This window comes from Ornithorhynchus anatinus, chromosome 8 (assembly GCF_004115215.2).
Source record: "Ornithorhynchus anatinus isolate Pmale09 chromosome 8, mOrnAna1.pri.v4, whole genome shotgun sequence".
Lineage (NCBI taxonomy): Eukaryota > Metazoa > Chordata > Mammalia > Monotremata > Ornithorhynchidae > Ornithorhynchus > Ornithorhynchus anatinus.
The window spans coordinates 1,334,378-1,355,178 of NC_041735.1; the positions used below are offsets into that span (position 1 = coordinate 1,334,378).

Genomic DNA, 20,801 nt, shown 5'->3' on the forward strand with positions numbered 1-20,801 from the left:
TGATTGATTTCACTTCTCTGGATCTCAATTCCCTCATTAGTAAAAATAGGGATTCAACACCTGTTCTCTCCCCTACTTAGTAGCCCTATTGGAAACTGATTATTTTGTATCTACCCCAGTGCTTGATACATAGTAAGCACCTAAATACAACAATTAATATGTTATTATTATTCTCCAGGTACTATTAATAAAGTTGGTATTTGTTGAGCGCTTACTATGTGCAGAGCACTGTTCTAAGTGCTGGGATAGATACAGGATAATCAGGTTCTCCCACATGAGGCTCACAGTTAAGCCCCATTTTCCAGATGAGGGAATTGAGGCCCAGAGAAGTGAAGTGACTTGCCCACAGTCACACAGCTGACAAGTGGCAGAGGCGGGATTCGAACCCATGACCTCTGGCTCCCAAGCCCGGCCTCTTTCCACTGAGGCACGCTGCTTCTCCATTGGCAGTAACTATTGGCAGTTACCCTTGAGAACCTCGAAGAAGCAGCATGGCCTAGTGCCCAAGGGGAGAAATAAGCCACCCTGCTGCCCCGCCTCCCTCCCTGAGGCGACTGCAACCAGCTGCCGTGGTTAACAACACTGGTATTATTAAAATTAATAATAATAATGGTACTTGTTAAGTACTTACTATGTAAGAAGCAGCATGGCTTAGTGGAAAGAGCCCGGGCTTGGGAGTCAGAGGTCATGGGTTCTAATTCTGACTCTGCCACTTCTCTGCTGTGTGACCTTGGGCAAGTCACTTCGGTTCTCTGTGCCTCAGTTACCTCATTTGTAAAATGGGGATTAAAAGTGTGAGCCCGACGTGGGACAACTTGATTACCCTGTATCTACCCCCAGTGCTTAGAAGAGAAGCAGCGTGGCTCAGTGGAAAGAGCACGAGCTTGGGAGTCACAGGTCATGGGTTCGAATGCAGGCTCTGCCACGTGTCAGCTGTGGGACTGTGGGCAAGTCACTTCACTTCTCTGGGCCTCAGTTCCCTCATCTGTCAAATGGGGATGAAGACTGTGGGGCAACCTGATGACCCTGTACCTTCCCCCTGCGCTTAGAACAGTGCTCCGCACATAGTAAGCGCTTAACAAATACTAACAGTACACCCCCTTGATTCTATTTATTGCTATTGTTTTAATGAGATGTACATCCTCTTGATTAGACTGTCAGCCCGTCAATGGGCAGGGACTGTCTCTGTTGCCGATTTGTCCATTCCAAGCGCTTAGTGCTCTGCACATAGTAAGCGCTCAATAAATACTATTGAATGAATGAATAAGCGCTCTGCACATAGTAAGCGCTCAATAAATACTAGTGAACGAATGAATAAGTGCCCTGCACATAGTAAGCGCTCAATAAATACTCTTGAATGAATGAATAAGCACGCTGCACCTAGTAAGCGCTCAATAAATACTCTTGAATGAATAAACGCTCTGCCCATAGTATGCGCTCAATACTCTTGAATGAATGAATAAGCGCTCTGCACATAGTAAGCGCTCAACAAATACTCTTGAATGAATAAGCGCTCTGCACATAGTAAGCGCTCAATAAATACTCTTGAATGAATGAATAAGCGCTCTGCACATAGTAAGCGCTCAATAAATACTCTTGAATGAATGAATAAGCGCTCTGCACATAGTAAGCGCTCAATAAATACTCTTGAATGAATGAATAAGCGCTCTGCACATAGTAAGCGCTCAATAAATACTCTTGAATGAATGAATAAGCACGCTGCACCTAGTAAGCGCTCAATAAATACTCTTGAATGAATAAACGCTCTGCCCATAGTATGCGCTCAATACTCTTGAATGAATGAATAAGCGCTCTGCACATAGTAAGCGCTCAACAAATACTCTTGAATGAATAAGCGCTCTGCACATAGTAAGCGCTCAATAAATACTCTTGAATGAATGAATAAGCGCCCTGCATTTAGTAAGCGCTCAATAAATACTCTTGAATGAATGAATAAGCGCTCTGCCCATAGTAAGTGCTCAATACTCTTGAATGAATGAATAAGCGCTCTGCACATAGTAAGCGCTCAACAAATACTCTTGAATGAATAAGCGCTCTGCACATAGTAAGCGCTCAATAAATACTCTTGAATGAATGAATAAGCGCCCTGCATTTAGTAAGTGCTCAATAAATACTCTTGAATGAATGAATAAGCGCTCTGCCCATAGTAAGTGCTCAATACTCTTGAATGAATGAATAAGCGCTCTGCACATAGTAAGCGCTCAACAAATACTCTTGAATGAATAAGCGCTCTGCACATAGTAAGTGCTCAATAAATACTCTTGAATGAATGAATAAGCGCTCTGCACATAGTAAGCGCTCAATAAATACTCTTGAATGGATGAATTAGCGTTCTGCACATAGTAAGCGCTCAATAAATACCCTTGAACGGATGAATTAGCGTTCTACCCATAGTAAGCGCTCAATAAATACTACTGAATGAATGAATAAAGGCAAAAACGTCGAGAGGCCTGGTCGCCCAGGGGGGCGACAACGACCGTAACGGCCCCTCACGAAGATGGCGGCTCAATCTCGCGAGAGGTGGAGCCGCCCTAAGGAGACGGCGCGGGTGTTCTCGCGAGAGTTGAGGGGGCGCGCATGCGCGCTCGGGGGAGGGAGGGGGGCACGAAGTCGCGCTCCCGGCTCGCTTAGAGGCGGCCGGGACGAGCCGCCGATAAACGGGGCCGCCCGTCCGCTTTTCGGTTCTCTTCCTTCCTCCCGTAGGCGCGGGGAAAGAGCGGGATCGGCCGGTCCGACGGGGCCGCGGTTCCTCAGGCGGGGAGCGCGTGCACGCGTCCGCGGGGGGGAGGTGGCGGCGGCGGCGCGCTCCCGCCTGGCGCGCCCCCCGCCTGGCGTCCGGCGCATGCGCCGTGCGGGCCGGCCCGTCTCCTCCCGCGTCGGCGGTGGGCGCCGCGGCCGGTCCTGGTCCCCGCGGACGCCGTGGTCGCCGTGGTCGCCGTGGTCGCCGTGGTCGCAGGCCCCATGGTGGGGTTCGGGGCCAACCGGCGGTCCGGCCGCCTGCCCTCCCTGCTGCTGCTGGGGCTGCTGGTGGCCGTGGCCGTGCTGGCCTTCAACTACTGGAGCGTGTCGTCCCGCCACGTCCTGCTGCAGGAGGAGGTGGCCGAGCTGCAGGGCCAGGTGCAGCGCACCGAGGTGGCCCGCGGCCGCCTGGAGAAGCGCAACTCCGACCTGCTGCTCCTCGTCGACTCGCACAAGAAGCAGATGGACGTGAAGGAGGCCGACTGCGGCCGCCTCAGCGGACAGCTGCAGGCCCGAGAGGGACAGGGCCGGAGGTGCGAGGAGGACAAGGTGAGACCTTCTCGCCCCCCGGGCCCACCCCCGCCTCGGACCCTCGTTCAGGTCGCTCGCTCCGATTTGCGGGGCGATTACGGTCTGGGAAGCTCACCTCCTCCAGGAGGCCTTCCCAGACCGAGCCCCCCCTTCCCCCACGGTGCTCATTTGCATAGATTATTTATTTTCTTCATGCATATATTATTTATTACCCGATTTTCTTCACGAGCTGCCCATCCCCTTCATTCTGCTGACTCGGTGATGTTGTCTTATTCTGGTTGGCTTGGCTGTCTCTTTCCCCCGTTGTGAGCCCGTCGTTGATGCGGGGATGGTCTCTGTTTGTGGCCGAATGGGCCATCCCAAGCGCTTAGTCCAGTGCTCTGCACCTTGTAAGCCCTCCATCAATGCGACTGAATGAATGAATGAATGCATGCAGAGCGCTCCGCTCAGCCCCTGGGAAGCTCACCTCCTCTAGGAGGCCTTCCTAGACCGAGCTCCCCCCTTCCCTCACTGTGCTCATTTGCATATATTTATTTTCTTCATGCATCTGTTGTTTATTACCTTGTTTATCTTCTTCATGAGCAGTCCACCCCCTTCATTCTATTGACTCGATGATGATGTCTTATTCTGGTGGGCTTGGCTGTCTCTTTCCCCCGTTGTGAGCCCGTCGTTGATGCGGGGATGGTCTCTGTTTGTGGCCGAATGGGCCATCCCAAGCGCTTAGTCCAGTGCTCTGCACCATTTAAGCGCTCCATCAGTGCGACTGAATGAATGAATGCCTGCAGAGCGCTCCGCTCAGCGCTTGGAAAGGACAGAGCAGCCATAGACAGTGTCCCTGCCCACCACGGGCTTCCAATCGAGCGAGGGTGGGGAGACAGACATCGAAAAAAGTGAACAGCCTTTGATTGAAATAAATTATAGAGATATACCATAAGTGCTGGGCGGCGGGAGGGAGAGCAAAGGGAGCCAGTGGAGGTGACACCGAAGAGAGGGGGCTTAACCTGGGAAGGCTTTCTGGAGGAGGTGCGCCTTCAGGGAAGAGCCATTGTCGGATTTGAGTCAGTCACGCAGTCCTGTCGAGCTCTTAGTCTCTGCGGAGCACTGTACTGAGCGCTTGGGAGGGCAACAGTAGAGAGACCCGTGCCCTGCACACAGCCAACGTACGGTGTAGAGGCCGATCCCCACCCTGGATCGATGGGGAGAAGGCCCCGGGGTGCCTCAGGATGAGGATGGAGAGTCACCGTCAACCCATCAATTCATCCATTCAGTCATTTATTGAGCGCTTACTGTATGCAGAGCACTATCCTGAGCGCTTGGGAAAGTGAGAAGCAGCATGGCTCAGTGGAAAGAGTTTGGGAGTCAGGTCGTGGGTTCTAATCCCAGCTCCGCCGCTTGCCAGCTGGGTGACTTTGGGCAAGTCACTTCACTTCTCTGGGCCTCAGTCACCTCATCTATAAAATGGGGATTAAAACTGTGAGCCCCACGTGGGACATCCTGATCAGCTTGTATCCCCCAGCGGTTAGAACAGTGCTTTGCACATAGCAAGCGCTTAACAAATGCCACCATTTTTTATTTTACCATACAGCAATAAAGAAAGGCAGTCCCTGCCCCCAACGGCCTCACAGTCCAGAGGGGGGAGAATCAATCAGTCGGGAGTGTTGGTGCATTCATTCAGTAGTATTTGAGTGCTTACTATGTGCAGAGTAAGAGTGCAGAGTTTTATTGCCATTGTTCTTGTCTGTCCGTCTCCCCCAATTAGACTGTAAGCCCCTCAAACGGCAGGGACTGTCTCTATCTGTTGCCGACTTGTTCATTCCAAGCGCTTAGTACAGTGCTCTGCACATAGGAAGCGCTCAATAAATACTATTGAATTGAATTGCAGAGCACCCGACTGAGCGCTTGGAATGTGCAGTGTGGCAACAGAGACAATCCCTGTCCATTGACGGGCTTAAAGTCTCTTGGTTGAGCGCCCTCCGTATGCAGAGCACTGTAGTAAGCGCTCGGGAGAAAAGGCCGGCCCTGCCGCCATTCCCCACCTCCCGTTCCCCCGCCTTTCGTCCTGGCCCAGCTGCTGAGCTGGCAGGAGCAGTCGCCAGGACGATGTGGCAGCTCCCCCACCTCCTCCCCGCCCCCCCCTCCTCTTCCAGCCCCCAGGGAAGCAGCAGCAGTCCCTCCCCCCCTTCTCTTGCTGGCCCTGCAGCCTCCTGGAAGGAGGTTTCCTTCCCCTCCTTGCCCAGAAAAGCATCTTTGGCTGATGGCGACCCCACAGGCTTCTCACTGGGCAGGGGGCCGGGGTCTGTCGCAGACGGGCACATTTAAGCCCTTGGAGCCCCTTGGAGATGACAGACGGTGAGCAATTTACCCAGGAGCGACCTGCTCGCAAGCCTTCTCGGAAGGGTTTGCCAGTGAGAAAGAGGCAATTGGGTAAAATCCCAAGGGGCAAAACTTCATGCAACCCCCCGCCCCCCCACACCCCACAGAAGGTGATTTGCAAATCGAGATATTAATCGTGCCTCCTTCCATCAGAAAATGCATGTTTAACCATAATAATAGTACTTAAGCACTCACTTGTCCTCTCACAAGCGCTTAGTACAGTGCTCTGCGCATCGAAGTGCTCAGTAAATACGATTGAATGACTACTACGTGCCAAGAACTGGTCTGTGCCGGGGTAGATCCAAGTTAATCGGATTGGACACCGTTTGACTTCGCTTCGTCTAGGAGGTTGTAAAAGTCTGACTAGGCTGGGAGTTTTCAATCAGTCATTCAGTGACATTTATTGCACTCCTACTGCTTATAATCAAGTAATGTAATGAGCTTTTGCCAGAGGACAATAGATTTGGTCTTAGTACGGCACCTGGCACATAATAAGTGCTTAACGAATACCCATAATTATTATTATTATTCGACTTGATTTTTGCTCTCAAGGAGCTTTCAGTCTGGCAGGGGAGAAAGATTCTAAAATAAATCCCAGGTAGGAGAAAGCAGGAGACTAACGTATTGACTCACATAATTGCCTTGGAGTAAATCCTCCTCCAATTTTGGAGAAGGAAATAAAATAATTTTTTTTTTTTGGTACTCCATACCGGTAATGATAAGCAGTGAGAGGAACATGCCGCCCTAAGGGGAGGAGAAGAGGAGTTTCTTCTTGAAAAAAGGGAAAGGGAGGACCATTTATTGATTGCCTATTACAGGCAGCATTGAGAAGTAGTGCAGAAGAGGAGTAAGATTCTCAGGCTCAATGTCTTATGTTTCTTTTCTTTCTCCTCTCCATTATTTTCTTCTCATTTCTCCTGCTCTCCTGATTGCTATACTTAAATTGTAAAAATTATGCCCCAGAGTGGGACAGTTATGCAAGTAAATACGGTAGGGTGAAGTGGTATCGTGGCACTTTTTCATGGTATTTGTTATGCACTTATTGTGGTCTAGGCTGGGGAGATACAAGCTAATCAGGTTGGACACAGGCCATGTTCCACATGGGGCTCACAGTCTTTACGCAACTGAGGAATAGAGAAGTGAAGCAATTACCCAAAGAAATAGTGCAGATCAGTGGCAGAGCCGGGGGTTAGATACCAGGTCCTTCTGACTCCCGGGCCCGTCCTTGCTCTAACCACTAGGCCAAGCTGCTCCTCACTTGGGAGGGCTGAGAGATTAATCAAGGGAAGCTTCCTGGAGAAGAGGTAACTTCAGAAGGGCTTTGAAAATGGGGAGGACACACAGTATTTTCTTGGGAGGGAATTTCAGGTAGTGGGAAGGGTGTGAGCAAGAGGTTGGCAGCGGGGAAGATGAGACACAGTGGGTATATTAAAGGAATATGTGAAATAGTGGGTACATTAAAGGCTTATGTGAGTTAAGGCATAGTAGGAGGGAGAGAGCTGGCTTCCCACTATTCTTGCTGCTGACCCCTTGCCGAAGCAGCGTGGCTCAGTGGAAAGAGCCCGGGCTTGGGAGTCAGAGGTCATGGGTTCGATTCCCGGCTCTGCCACTTGTCAGCTGTGTGACTGTGGGCAAGTCACTTAACTACTCTGTGCCTGTGCCTGTTACCTCATCTGTAAAATGGGGATGAAAACTATGAGCCTAATGTGGGGCAACCTGATGACCTTGTATCTCCCCCAGCGCTTAGAACAGTGCTCTGCACATAGTAAGCACTTAACAAATACCAACATTATTATTACTACACCCTCCCCCTGGCCTGAGAAGCAGTGTGGCTCTGTGGAAAGAGCAAGGGCTTGGGAGTCAGAGGTCGTGAGTTCTAACCACTCATCTGATACGTGACATTGGGCAAGTCACTTCACTTCTCTGTGCCTCAGTTACCTCATCTGTAAAATGGGGATTAAGACTGTGGGCCCCACGTGGGACAACCTGATTACCTTTATCTCCCCCTGCACTTAGAACAGTACGTGGTGTAGCTTGATGGTATTGATGCCAGACTACTTGTTTTGTTTCGTGGTCTGTCTCCCCCGTTTAGAATGTTGTTGGGCAGGGTTTCTCTCTCTGTTGCCGAATTGTACATTCCAAGCGCTTAGTCCAATGCTCTGCACATAGTACGCGCTCAATAAATACGATTGAATGAATGAATTTGCCCAGCACAGATCTGGGTGATTTGGGGCCGTCTGGCTCTGTGTTGTTCTTCATCCCTAATCACCCCAAGCTTCTGCGATTCTTCCCTTTTAGAAGACATCGAAAACCACTTTAGAGTGGAAGCTCCCTGTGGCCAGGGAATGAGACACATCCCTTCTTTGTGTAGTTTCTCAAGCACCCAGTAATAAAAAAAAAATTTCAAATTGCGATGTTAAGTGCTTATCTTGTGCCAAGCACTAAGCTAAGCCCTGGGGTAACTGTAATATGAGCAGATGGTACGCTGCCTTTCATCCAGCGGAAGGTCAGTTGATGCTTTTGGGTTCTGTCCCACTTTTAGTGCCCTGCTGTACACACAGGTGCTCGGTATCTACTCTCGATGCCGGGATCGCATTGGTTTTAGGGCTATTCAGACTTCGTTTATGGGCGAGCAAGTGGACGCTTCAGACCCCTCCCGCTCACCCTCCGAGCCCCCTTCCTCTCCCCACACCCCCCAGCACACGCCGGAGGCCTCTCAGCATATGGTAAAACTGGATTTGGAACACCAGAGGAGGGAGCTTGTCATCAGATGACACCTGCCCAGGTGGTGTCCTGTGGAAAGCGGAATTGGGCTAGGTTAAAGATCGCCAATGGCTATCGGTCTGGAGAAACGACTGCCAGTTGCTTTTTCCGGCCCGAACACAGCTTAAGCTTCTCCACTGGAAATCGAATGGGCTTCTCAGGCACTAGCCGTGCTTTTTGTATTCAGGCGAAGTGGTTTGTGTGGAAAACCTGATTCTCAGGCTGGGAAAACGTCTCCTGAGGTGTGGACGCTTAGGGAGGCTGGTGACCTGGGAGCCCGTTGAATAAGGAGCTAATTGCTAAATTGCAGGCACCTCTCTACTGTCTGTCACTTTTCCTACTCAGCTCCTCCCAGATTTCTTGTCTTTCCTTCCCACTCTTCCATTCCCTTCTGGTCTTCCCCCAAGGCTCTTGTCCCCCAAAAAGTCCCCGGAGGAACCGCCCCCTCACCCCCCCCCCCATTTTGAGGGGGGTGGAAGCTCAATAGTGGGGTTGGCGTAGGCCTCACAAATCCCCGCCGGGGTCTAGAGGGCCAGAGCTCTGCCCACCCAGCCCCAGGCACCCGTCTTCCAGGCCTTCAGAGGGATGAGAGAAGGAGAAGCAGTGCAGCCTAGTAGTTACAGCACAGGCCTGGGAGTCAGCAGGATCTGGGTCCTAATCCCAGCTTTTCCAGTTTTCTACTGGGGGACCTTGGGGAAATCACTTCATTTCTGTGCCTCAGTTACGTCACATGCATAAAATGGGGGTTAAGACCATGAGCCCTATGTGGGACAGGAACTTCGTCCAACCTGATTAGCTTGTGTCTACCCCCGTACACAGTAAATGCTTAACAAATACCATTTAAAAAAAAGAAAGGGATGAGGGCTTAGTCAGGGAAGACCGTTTGGAGGAGTTGTGCTTTTACTAAGGCTTTGAAGGTGAGGAGAGGGCTCGTTTGTGAGATATAAGGGGAGGACGTAGGTGAAGGGTTGGTGGCGAGATAGATGAGATGGAAGCCCTTCTATTTGCTCCTGCTTTTGAGGCACCTTCCAGGGCTGCGGAGCGGGCTGTGGTGCTCTGCTTGTAGTGGGCGGGAACGTGCCTACCAACTCTGTTATATTCTACTCTCTCTAGCGCTTACTACTGTGCTCTCTACACAGTAAGAGCTCAATAAATGGGATTAAGACTCTCTCCCTCTCTGACCTGCGGCTCCTGGGCCAAGCCTGGCTGTCACCCTGACTTCCCGCCTCTGACCCCTTGGTCCCTAAGTGGAAGCCGTGTTCTTGTTCTTGGGCAGCTCCTATGTCTAGACGAGCCCTAGAGAGACGTTCCGATGCTTTCCCAAGGAGTCTTCTCCTCAAGGAAAGAGGCCTCACTGGGGCACGTTTTAAGTATTTCTGCCTGTAGCATCACAGGTTAACCCCCTACATACAAGGGCCGTTTCTCTTCCCGTCAGAACGGTGCCCCGACAACGCGAGGGTGGGTGAACGGAATGGCCACCCAGGAGGTCACCTCATAAAGTTCTCCCTTCCCAGCTTCCTGTCGCCCTCCACTCCACTGCCCGCTTCCAGGTTCTCTAACTGGTGCCTTCCCTGGGCCCAGAGGGTTTCTCAGTCAACCGGTTATATTGATCGAGCATTTATTGTGTGTAGAGCACTGTACTAAGTGTCTAGGAGAGTACAGCCTAACAGAGTTGATGAGGATGATGGTATTTAAGCACTTACTGTGTGTCAGTCATTGGGATAGATACGGGTTAATCAGGTTGGACACAGTCCCTATCCTAAATGGGGCTCACAGTCTTAATTCCCATTTTAAACATGAGGTGACTGAGGCCCAGAGAAGTGAAGTGACCTGCCCAAGTTCTCACATTCATTCAGTAGTATTTATTGAGCACTTACTGTGTGCAAAATACTGTACTAAGCATTGGGAGAGTACAATGTAACAATAAACTGACACATTCCCTGCCCACAACGAGCTTACAGTTTAGATACGAGTTTACAGGCGTACATTTCCTCCAAGAGGCCTTCCCCAGTTAAGCCCTCTTTTCCCCGGCTCCCTCTCCCTTCTTATGGGAAGCAACTTGACCCAGTGGATATTGCACGGGCCTGGGAGTCAGAAGGTCCCAGATTCCAATCCTGACTCCGCCACCTCTCCGTTGTGCACAGCAGACAAAGGCGGAGCCAGAATTAGAACCCGGGTCCTTCTGTCTCCCAGGCCCGTGCTCTATCCACTAGGCTACATTGCACCTCTGAGAGGAGACCTCCGGATCACGTTGGTAAATGGCTGCCTCCGTCTTTTTGTGAAGGACGGCGGCATTTAAATCGAGAGGAACCTTTTTGCATCTACTAAATCAGCAATCATCGGTGTGCATCAGTGCTCACCGAGCCAGGGTTAACCTGGCCAGCTATGGTTTGTGCAGTAAATTAAAGGTTTACCTTTCGTTTCAGGTCAAGTTGCAGAACAATATATCGTATCAGATGGCAGACATCCATCGTCTAAAAGGTGAGGCGGTTCACCAAGGATGAGCTAGGTAACTTCCTTAAGAGAACCCCCCCATGGAGAATGCGGATCTCTTCGGCGAGGTAGCTTCCTCTCTGCCGTTGGTCGGTCTGACCTGGGAGCATTTCTGCATGGTCAGTCTCCTGCTGAAATTTCTTGGCCAGCCTGAGCGTCTGACGCGGAAACCATCAACAGATTCGACTGGGTGCTCAAGGAATATTTTTCTGGGTTTGGGCAGGCCGTTGGCTGGATTTCGGAAACACCATTTGGGCATTGGGAGCTTCTGGCAAATGACCCTCTGTCAGAGGTCCCGGGACAACCTAGGCAGTCAGTCCTATTTATCAAGGGCTGAATGTGTGCAGAACACTGAACTAAGTGCTGGGGAGAGGACAAGGCCACAATATAGCGACACACACAGCGAGCTTACCGTCTAGCGTCTAGCCCTTCGAGAGGAGAGCTTAGGCCCGGCAAGGTAACAGGGTGGGGGGGGCCCTCCCCAACCCACCCCTCATTCTCTTTTCCTCCTCCTCCTTTGACCTCCTCACCCCTCTCGCTCACTTTCAGGTGGCCAAAGCTGCAATTGGCAGACATACATAAAAAATATTTCCCACAGGTACCTTCTGGCCAGCAGAATGAGGATTTCAAGGGAAGGAGAAGAAAGCAACACTAAATAGGAAAGGAAATGGATTAGATATCAAAATTCCGTCCTCGCTAAATCTTTCTCAAGAATTTACCACCGGCTTGGCCCTCGCTCAGCGGGCCTAAAAATAGCCCCAGGGGACGGATGGGTCAGCCAGCAACTGACTTGGCAGGTGGGGTGAGCAGCTCTGACCCTGTGGTCAGTTCTAACTCTAGGATTAATTAATCAGTTAGTGATATTTATTGTGCACTTCCTCTGTGCAGAGCATTGTACTAAGCGCTTGGGAGAGTACAGCAGAATTAGCAGAAATATTCCCTGCCCATAACAAGCTTACACTCTTCCAGCCATTTAGTACAGTGTTTGGCACACAGTAGACTCTTGGTAAATGCTGTTGACTGATTTGACTGTTGCAGTCTCAACAACAACAGTAATAATAATTAAGGTACTTGTTAAGCGGTTACTATGTGCCAGGCACTGTACTAAGCACTGGGGTGGGTACAAGTAAATAGTGTTGGTCACAGTCCCTGTCCCTCATAGGGCTCACTGTCTTTATCCCCGTTTTACAGAGGAGGGAACGGAGGCACAGAGAAGTGAAGTGACTCACCCAAGGCCACACAGCAGACAAGTGGCAGAGCCGGAATACGAACCCATGACCTTCTGACTTCCCGTGCTGTATCCACTACGCCATGCTTCTCAATCAGTCAGTGGTATTTAAGCACTTATTGGGTGCAGAGTACGGTAATAAGTGCTTGGGAGTTTGCAGTATAACAGAGTTGGTAGACATAGTCCCTGCCTTCGTGTAGCTCACAGCCTTGAGAGACACCCATTAAAATCAATTTCAGATGTGTATATCAGGGCTAAGAGCCTACCAGCCTACCATCAACCCATCTCGGGGTGATGCCAATGAATCAGTCCTCCCTCCCCTCCCTGTTGGGACAACTTGGCCCAAACTCCCCTGGCTGGAACTCACAACAAGGCACTTGAAGAAACTAGGGGAAGAGGGAGCCAGGGTTGAAAGGAGCACTGGAAGTTTGTTCCGCCAGGTCAGGTGGTGTTCCTCTGTGCCCTGAACCACTGAATTCCACAGGCAATGTCAGTCAAAGCTCACTTCCTCATTTAATCGAGAGTAGAAACTCCCTGCTTTCTATGGGAAGCAGTGTGGCTCAGTAGAAAGAGCCCGGGCTTGGGAGTCAGAGATTATGGGTCCTAATCCCAGCTCCGCCGCTTGTCAGCTGGGTGACTTTGGGCAAATCACTTAACCTCTCTGTGCCTTAGTTACCCTATCTGTAAAATGGGGATTAAGATTGTGAGCCCCATGTGGGACGACCTGATCACCTTGTATCCCCCCCCGAGCTTAGAACAGTGCTTTGCACATAGTAAGTGCTTAACAAATGCCATTATTATTATTATTACGGGGGATTTGGACCTCAGACCCATGGGGTGGGGGTTGGGTGATCCAGTCACGAAGGCCCCCCAGCCCAGCCCTGGTTCTCTTCTGCCAGCTCGGATTGCCATTCCCAGAAGGATGAGAAAATGGCCTCGGGACTGGGCACGGACCCAGCTCCGGAGGGCCGGGGGGGGCGCCCGGGGAGTAAAGACTCAGAGACTTAAGAGGCAGGGGGCCATCTGCCATCTGGCCCAGCACCCTGCTCCTTAGAGTGGGAGTCTAGCTCCGTGGATCAATCAACCCATCAACTAACCTTGATTGAGCATTTACTGCATGCAGAGCAGTTGAGGTAATACAGTATTACAGAGTCGGAAGATCTATTCCCCGCCCACAAGGAGCTTACAGTCTAGAGGTGGAGGCAGGCATTAAAATAAATTATGGGCATGTCCGTAAGTGTTGAGGGCGGAAGGTGGAGTGAGTAATCCCGGCTCTGCCGCTTGTATGCTTGTCTGCTGCCGTGCCTAAATTAGCTCATCGGTAAAATGGGGATTAAGACCGTGAGCCCCCTGTGGGACAGGGATGCAGTGCCTGGCAGGTAGTAAGTGCTTAAATTCTATTCAAAAATAATAAGAAAGGGTACAGATTCAATTGCAAGGGTGACAGAGAAGGGAAGGGGAGTAGGGGAAATGAGGGCCAGTCGGGGAAGATCTCTTGGAGGAGGTGTGATTTTAATAAGGCTTCGTAGGTGCGGAGAGTGGCAGTCTGTCAGATATGAAGGGGGAGGGAATTCCAGGCTCGGAGCGGGACGTGGGCAAGGGATCGGCAGCGAGGTAGATGAGATCGAGGCACGAGGCACGGTTAGTAGGTCGGCGTAAGAGGAGCTAAGAGCGTGGTCTGGATTGTGGTAGGAGATCAGCGAGGTGAGGTAGGAGCAGGCGAGGTGATGATGGGCTTTCAAGCCAGTGATACTGAATTTTGGTTTGATGCGGATCCTCCTTGTGTTCCTCCTCCTCCTTCCCTTCCTTTTCCTCCTCTTCTCCCCCCTGCTGGAAGAACTCCCTAGTAGGACACGTTAAATTTAAAAATACATTTCATGATTCCTTTATGTGCTATAAAAGTCAATTATACGCTGCGCTAATTGTAGCGTTTATCTTCTGAAGAGTAGGGGAAGAGTAATTGGGAAACACGGAGTATTCCCGCGGGGACGTGCGGAAACGGGCCGAGTTGCTCACCGGGAAGCGTTGTGCTCTTGTCGTTGCGTTTCTCTGGGGCAGAGCAACTTGCCGAGCTACGCCAGGAGTTCCTCCGCCAAGAGGACCAGCTTCATGACTTCAAGAAGAACAACACTTACCTTGGGAGGAGGCTGGAGTATGAGAGGTATTTCATTCAGTTGTATTTATCGAGTGCTTTCTGTGTGCAAAGCACTGGACTAAGCCCATGGGAGAGCACGCTATAACAATAAACAGACACATTCCCTGCCCCTACCGCATACTGGGGTCACAGATGTCTCTCCCGGGCTCAGTCGGATTTGCCTCCTCACCTCTTGCTTTTTCTTTCCCTGCTCTCTGGCTTCACTTCCCTCAACCTCCTCGGCTTCTGTTTCATGCCCTGCCCCCCTCCCCTTCTCTCTATAGCGGTATTTCTTAAGCTCTTATTATGGGCAAGGCTCTTTATTAAGCGCTGGGGTAGGTATGTGATGATTAGTTTGGACACAGTCCCTGTCCCAAGTGTCTCACAGAGTGAGCTTTCATCTCCTTCCTCTTCTCGCTCCTCATTTCCCTCCTCTCTCCTCCCAAAAGAACCCTCTTGCTGCCATGTGGCAGGCGGGTGTGCCCTGGGCCGAAGGCCGGGCGTGTTGGCGGCCAGACCAGGTGACCCTTTTGCTGCCTCCCAGTGCCCCGCTCCCCAGGCCGCCCATATGAGAAGCAGCGTGGCCTAGTGGATAGAGCACCGGACTGGGAGTCTGATCCCGGCTCAGCCACTTGTCTGCTGTGTGCTCTTGGGCAAGTCACTTAACTTCTCTGTGCCTCAGTTCACTCATCTGATTGTACTCTCCCAAGCACTCAGAGAAGCAGCGTGGCTCAGTGGAAAAAGCATGGGCTTTGGAGTCAGAGGTCATGGGTTCAAATCCCGGCTCGGCCACTTGTCAACTGTGTCACTTTGGGCAAGTCACTTCACTTCTCGGTGCCTCAGTTACCTCATCTGTAAAATGGGGATTAAGACTGTGAGCCCCACGTGGGACAACCTGATTCCCCTGTGTCTACCCCAGCGCTTAGAACAGTGCTCGGCACATAGTAAGCGCTTAACAAATGCCAACATTATTATTATTATTATTATTATTATTCATTGTCATCTTTACTGAGCTCTTATTGTACTAAGCACTTCCTATCTTCCCCTCTGCCACTCCTGGACTCTTATTGATAGCCAACTTTTTGTGATCCCTCCGTCCCCCAGACCCCCACACTTCAGAATGTTTTTGTTTATGCTCTTTCTTGCGCTCTTGCTTGCTCTCGCATGTGCATGCATCTTACCCAAAAAGGGACTCATATTTCTGATTTAGTTTTCAGTGTGGACAGCAGATCAAGGAACTCCGGGCTCAGCATGAAGAAAATATTAAGAAGCTGGCGGACCAGTTTTTGAAAGAACAAAAGGTAAATCGTAATGTAGCACAGCCTCCTTTTTGGAAACTAAATCTGGAATCCGGCACTTATCGAGGCTCTGCCGAGACTCTTATCGCTTTGAGTAGGGTCACGGTTTCTGTGAAGGTGATCACCTGTGCTCTCCTGCCTGCTGTGGGGCTTGCCAAGGTAGGCCACGTGTCCAACTCCGATGAAGATGAGTCAGTTCCCTCCCAGAAAAAGCCGGATGAGCCGTTTAGTCTGTCAGACTCCCCTACGGACCTACCAACGTTTTTGAAATGTCAGAAAATCATGCCAATCCTGTAGCCGGCTCGGTTCCAGCGCCCTGCCGCTCCGTGCTAGAAGCCGGAATCGGAGAACAAGAGGCGGCGGGAACTGGTCCCCGAGGAGCCACCCACTGGGGCTCTGCTTATAATTCCCGGCATCCCCTCCGCCCACGAGGTCGTTTGGCGTATTAATGTTGAACCGCCGTCAATCGGTCGCTGCTAGTGAGTGCTTGCCATGTGCGGAGTATGGTTCTAAATGGTTGGGAGAGTACAATCCCGGTTCGCAAGGATCTTACAGACTAGAGGGGGAGACAGACATTGAAACAAATGACAGATGGAGACATACGTAAGTACTCTAGGGTTGATAGTATCAAAATGCTTACGGGGTCTAGACTCAAGCTTGTAGGCGATGCAGAAGGGAGGGCTTAGTCGGGGAAGGCCTCTTGGAAGAGGTGTGATTTTAGTAGGGCTTTGAAAGATGGAGGGGGAGTTAAAGACCAGAGGGAGGATGAGGGCAAGGGGTCGGCAGCGAGATAGACGAGATTGAGGTCCGGTGAGTGGGTTGGTGCTTGAGGGGCAAAGTGTGTAGGTTGGATTTTAGGAGATCAGCGAGGTAAGGTAGGAGGGAGAGACATGATTGAGTGCCTTAAAGCTTATGGTAAGGAGTTTCTGTTTGAAATGGAGGACGGGTAACCACAGGCGGTTATGAAGGAGAGGGAAGATGTGGCCTGAGTAGCTTTTTAGAAAAACCATCTGGGCGGCAGAGTCCAGAATGGACTGGAGTAGAGATGTGTGGTCACTGAGGAGGATGAAGCAGTAGTTGAGGTGGGATGATAGTCATAATGATAGTGGTATTTGTTAAGCACGTACTATGTGCCAGGCACTGTACTAAGTGCTGGGAAGCAGGTCGGGTTGGACACAGTCCCAATCCCCACTTTACAAATGAGGTAACTGAGGCACAGATTCAGTTCTTCACGTCTGTGACTTCAGTGACTTCATTTCTCTGTACCTCAGCTATCTCATAAGTAAAATGGGGATTCAGACTGTGAGCCCCATGTGGGACAACCTAATAACCATGTATCTCCCTCAGCGCTTAGAACAGTGCTTGGCACATAGTAAGCTTTTAACAAATACCATCATCTGTAAAATGAGGATTAAGACTGTGAGCCCCATGCAGGACAAGGACTCTGTCCAACCCGATTTGCTTGTATCCACCCCAGCGCTTAGTACAGTGCCTGGAACAAACTAAGCACTTAACAAATACCACAATTATTATTAAAAGGACCTGGGTTCTAATCCCACCTCTGCCACTTGCCTGCTGTGTGACCTTGGGCAAGTCACTTAGCCTAGTGCCTCAGTTTCCTCATCTAGAAAGTGGGGATTCAATACCCATTTTCCCTCCTGCTTAGATCGTGAGCCTCAGGTGAAACAGGGACTATGTCCGTTCTGATGATCTTGTATCTACCCCAGCACTTAATATAGTGTTTAACACAGAGTATGTGCTTTACAGATACAATCACCATTATTATAATGCCAAGGTTAAGGGCTCATAAATTAGGGAGAATGGAGATATTTAAGGGAATGGGAAAGTCAAGGAGAGGGCAGAGTTTAGGGGGGAAGATAAGGAATTGGGTTTTAGACATGTTAAGTTTGAAGTGTTGGCGGGACTTCAAGTAGAGATATCCTAAAGGCAGGAAGAATGTGAGACTGCAGAGAAGGAGAGAGGTCAGAACTGGAGATGTAGACTGGGGAACGTCTGTGAGGAAATGATAGTTGAAGCCGTGGGAGTAAATGAATGTGCTCCCCAGGGAAATGGGTGTAGATGTAGATGGAGAATAGAAGGGGTTCCAGAACTGAATCTCAAGGGACTCTCACAGTTAGGGAGAGGAGGAGCCTGCAAAAGAGACTGAAAAGGAGCGGCCGGAGAGGTGGGACGAGAACCAGGAGAGGACAGCGTCCGTGAAGCCAAGATTGGATTATGTGTCCAGGAGAAGGGGCTGGTCCACTGTGTCAAAGGCAGCCAAGAGGTCGAAGAGGGTTAGGATGGAGGGAAGACTGTTGGATTTAGCCAGAAGGAAGCAATTGGTCACCTTAAAGAAGACCACTTCTGTGGAGTGGAGGGGATGGAAACCAGATTGCCAGAGGCCATCACGCAGGCTGTGGATGGCCTGTCGCCCCGACACACCGGGGCTTTTCTCCCAGCCTCCTCCCCTTCCCACCCTCAGGTGTGCTTTCTCCATAGGATAGGCTGTGGGGAGCAGCTCCCGACTACTCCCTTTCCCAGGACGTGGCGGCGCGAGGTTGGAATTGAATGCACATTTCCAACAGCCGTGGGACTCAGGACAGCGCCTTGTCTTCCTTGGGGAAGATGGGATTAAGGATCTTAGGCAGCTCTGAGGGAAGGTTGGTGTGCCTAACCCCAGGTCACCCTGCCAGGAGAAGCACCCTCCCCTCCCCCAGCCTCCGCAGCATGAGGTTTTGACACATTCCGAGAGGCGTTGGGTGACAGCTGAGTCGGTTGTCTCGGGGGTGGCGGATAATCCCTTCCGGTGACATTCCTTTCACGAGCCCCAGGAGGGAGCTGCCGACAAAGTCCCCCTGGGCCCGGGCTCCCATCAGCAGCTGGCTTTGTTCAGGGTGGGGTGGATGGGCACTGACAGAGCCTTCTCAGGCTCTGAGGGCCTCGAGCTCTCCAGACACAGAGGGCCACTTGACCTGCCCTCTAGGGTCAAAGGTTACAGCCTCCCCCCAAGTCCGGTTGCCGTGGAATCGGCCAAAGGTATCCAAAGCAGCACAGCCTAGTGGAAAGAGCACGAACCTGGGAATCAGAGGTCCTGGGTTCTAACCCCAACTCTGCCACTTGCCTCCTATGTGATCTTGGGCAAGTCACTCCACTTCCCCAGGCCATCTGCGAAATGGGGATTCAAAACCCAATCTCCTTTCTACTTAGACTCCAGGCCCCATGAAGGGTGAGGACTATGTCCGACCTGATCATCTCATATCTACCCCAGTGTTTGGCAGATAGTAAGCACTTAATAAATACCACCATTATTATGTTCCTCAGCAGCAGCAGCAGCGTGTGAAGTGCCTCCCTGAGCACCCGGTAACTTAATGATGGAAATGAAGGCCTGTCTCTGCCTCTGCTTTCTCAACCTCAGAGGAGAGCAGCTAGGGAGGGAGGAAGGACAGAGCGAATGGAGATGGTGCTTCGGTTTGATTGAGGGGCAAAAGCTGAATGCTTGATTCTTGAGCATTGTGCCGGCGGGATCATGATTCCCCCAGTGGGACGCTGCACTTGAACCTGCTTGAATCGGTGATGAAGGAGAAGGAGAGAATGCCGGCACTGTGCTTTGAGGAGCCCCCGAGGCTGTGCTTCATGCGGATTCTCTCGGGCTTCGGCGCGTTCAGCCTCTCACCAGTGCTTCTTGTGCTGTTTACATTCTGGGAATGAACTGTGTACGAGCTCATGATGTGGAACAGCCCAGGCAGACACGGGGGAGTCTGGGTGATGGAACCGGCTGGTTCTGACGAGTCCAGGCGAGCTCGACCCAGTGCAAGAGCCTCTCCTTCCTCAGCCTTCCCCACCTCTTCCCCTCCCTGTTTGGGCATGCATGGCCTAGTGGATAGAGCACGGGTCTTAAAGTCAGAAGGACTGGGGTTTTGATCCCGGCTCCCGCCAACTTGTCTGCTGTGTGACCTTGGTCAAGTCACTTCACTTCCCTGGGCATCAGTTTCTGTATCTGTAAAATAGGGATTAAGATTATGAGCCCCATGTGGGACAGGGACGATATCCCAACTCTGTTTGCTTGTATTCACCCCTGCGGTTAGAGTGTCTGGCTTGTAGTAAGCACTTAAATACCATTATTATTATTGTTGTTATCATTATCATCATTATTATTATTATTCTGGTGCTGGTTAGGCCAGCAGGTAGTCATTTGGGCGAAGGTACACGTTCTGATTTATTGAACTCTCTTTAGCGGATCGCTTCAGTCACAATAAAATTTTAGGCTGCCGAACCGGAACCCTGAGAAAGCGATCATGATGCTTTTTGGCAGAGTTAAGACTGTGATCATCTGGCCTGAGGGACAGACCCACGTTTAAGATTTTGCAGATTTATGGCAGACAGCAAGGTGCTAACGTGCTTCTGACTGAGTGGAGAAGCGATCGTCGGGAACCTCTTTGGAGTTTGTCAGTAGCTAACCATCCCCAAATATGTCTCTGTTCAACAGCAGGAGGCCCTGAAGGTCCAGTCCAATAAAGAAAACGAGCAGAATAGACCGGGTGGCCCGGGGCCCCAGCCTGCCGCCGAGGGAGCGGAGCCCGCCCCGTCTAAGAATGAGGAACCCTCGAGCAACCACGTCCCCCTGGGCAAAGGTAGGTCTGGCTCCCTGTTCCGGCTGAATCTCAACCCGCTGGACTCTTTCCTGGCAACTTGTACCTACTACCCAATGATCCTGCCCGGAAATGCACTGGGCAGCGGGAGGGGGATTTGGTCCTGTTCCTGGAGTCAGGGCCCTGCATCAAAACTAGGTGAGGGCTCAGCAGGTGCAGAGAGAGAGAGAGAGAGAGAGAGAGTGAAAGAAATGAACTCTATTGCTCTTCCCACAACTGAAGGCATCCCGACAAAGTGTGGCCCTTGGTGGCAAATTGGGTAGGCGGGGGCCCAGGGTGAGAACAGGACCTGTCCCGAGGGGGCAGGGAGGTGGGGCGGAGATCAGGAGTGGGCCCAAAGGCAGAGAGAAGGCCGCCCCGTAGGACGTGCCCATCGCAGCCCCCTTCTCCGGTAGCTCCGGGTTAACTTCAATCCGGAAGAGCCCAGAGGGCCGTTCTGTCATTCCTTGGGCAGATCAGGCGAAAGGCGGAAGCGACGCGGGCATGCCCGGGATCGAGGAGAATGACCCTTCCAAAGCGGAAGACCTTCCCACCGGTGAGTACCGTTCCCTCTGGCCCTCTGAGGAATGCAG

The 20,801-nt window shown here is 51.3% G+C and overlaps 1 protein-coding gene across 3 annotated transcripts in view; it reads left to right on the top strand.

Moving 5' to 3' along the window:
• The first annotated feature begins 2,627 nt into the window (after positions 1–2,627).
• Positions 2,628–20,801, top strand: part of GOLM2 (golgi membrane protein 2) — a 38,439-nt gene continuing 20,265 nt past the window's right edge. Inside the window, exons 1-6 of one of the 3 annotated variants that reach the window (XM_029070420.2) lie at positions 2,628–3,309; positions 10,854–10,908; positions 14,207–14,309; positions 15,493–15,583; positions 20,070–20,211; positions 20,684–20,764. In XM_029070420.2, coding sequence (XP_028926253.1) covers positions 2,983–3,309; positions 10,854–10,908; positions 14,207–14,309; positions 15,493–15,583; positions 20,070–20,211; positions 20,684–20,764 — 799 coding nt within the window. In that variant the 5' untranslated portion in view covers positions 2,628–2,982. Of the gene's footprint in view, positions 3,310–10,853; positions 10,909–14,206; positions 14,310–15,492; positions 15,584–20,066; positions 20,212–20,683; positions 20,765–20,801 lie in introns of all 3 variants that reach the window. The other 2 variants (XM_029070419.2, XM_029070421.2) reach the window with 2 other exon arrangements.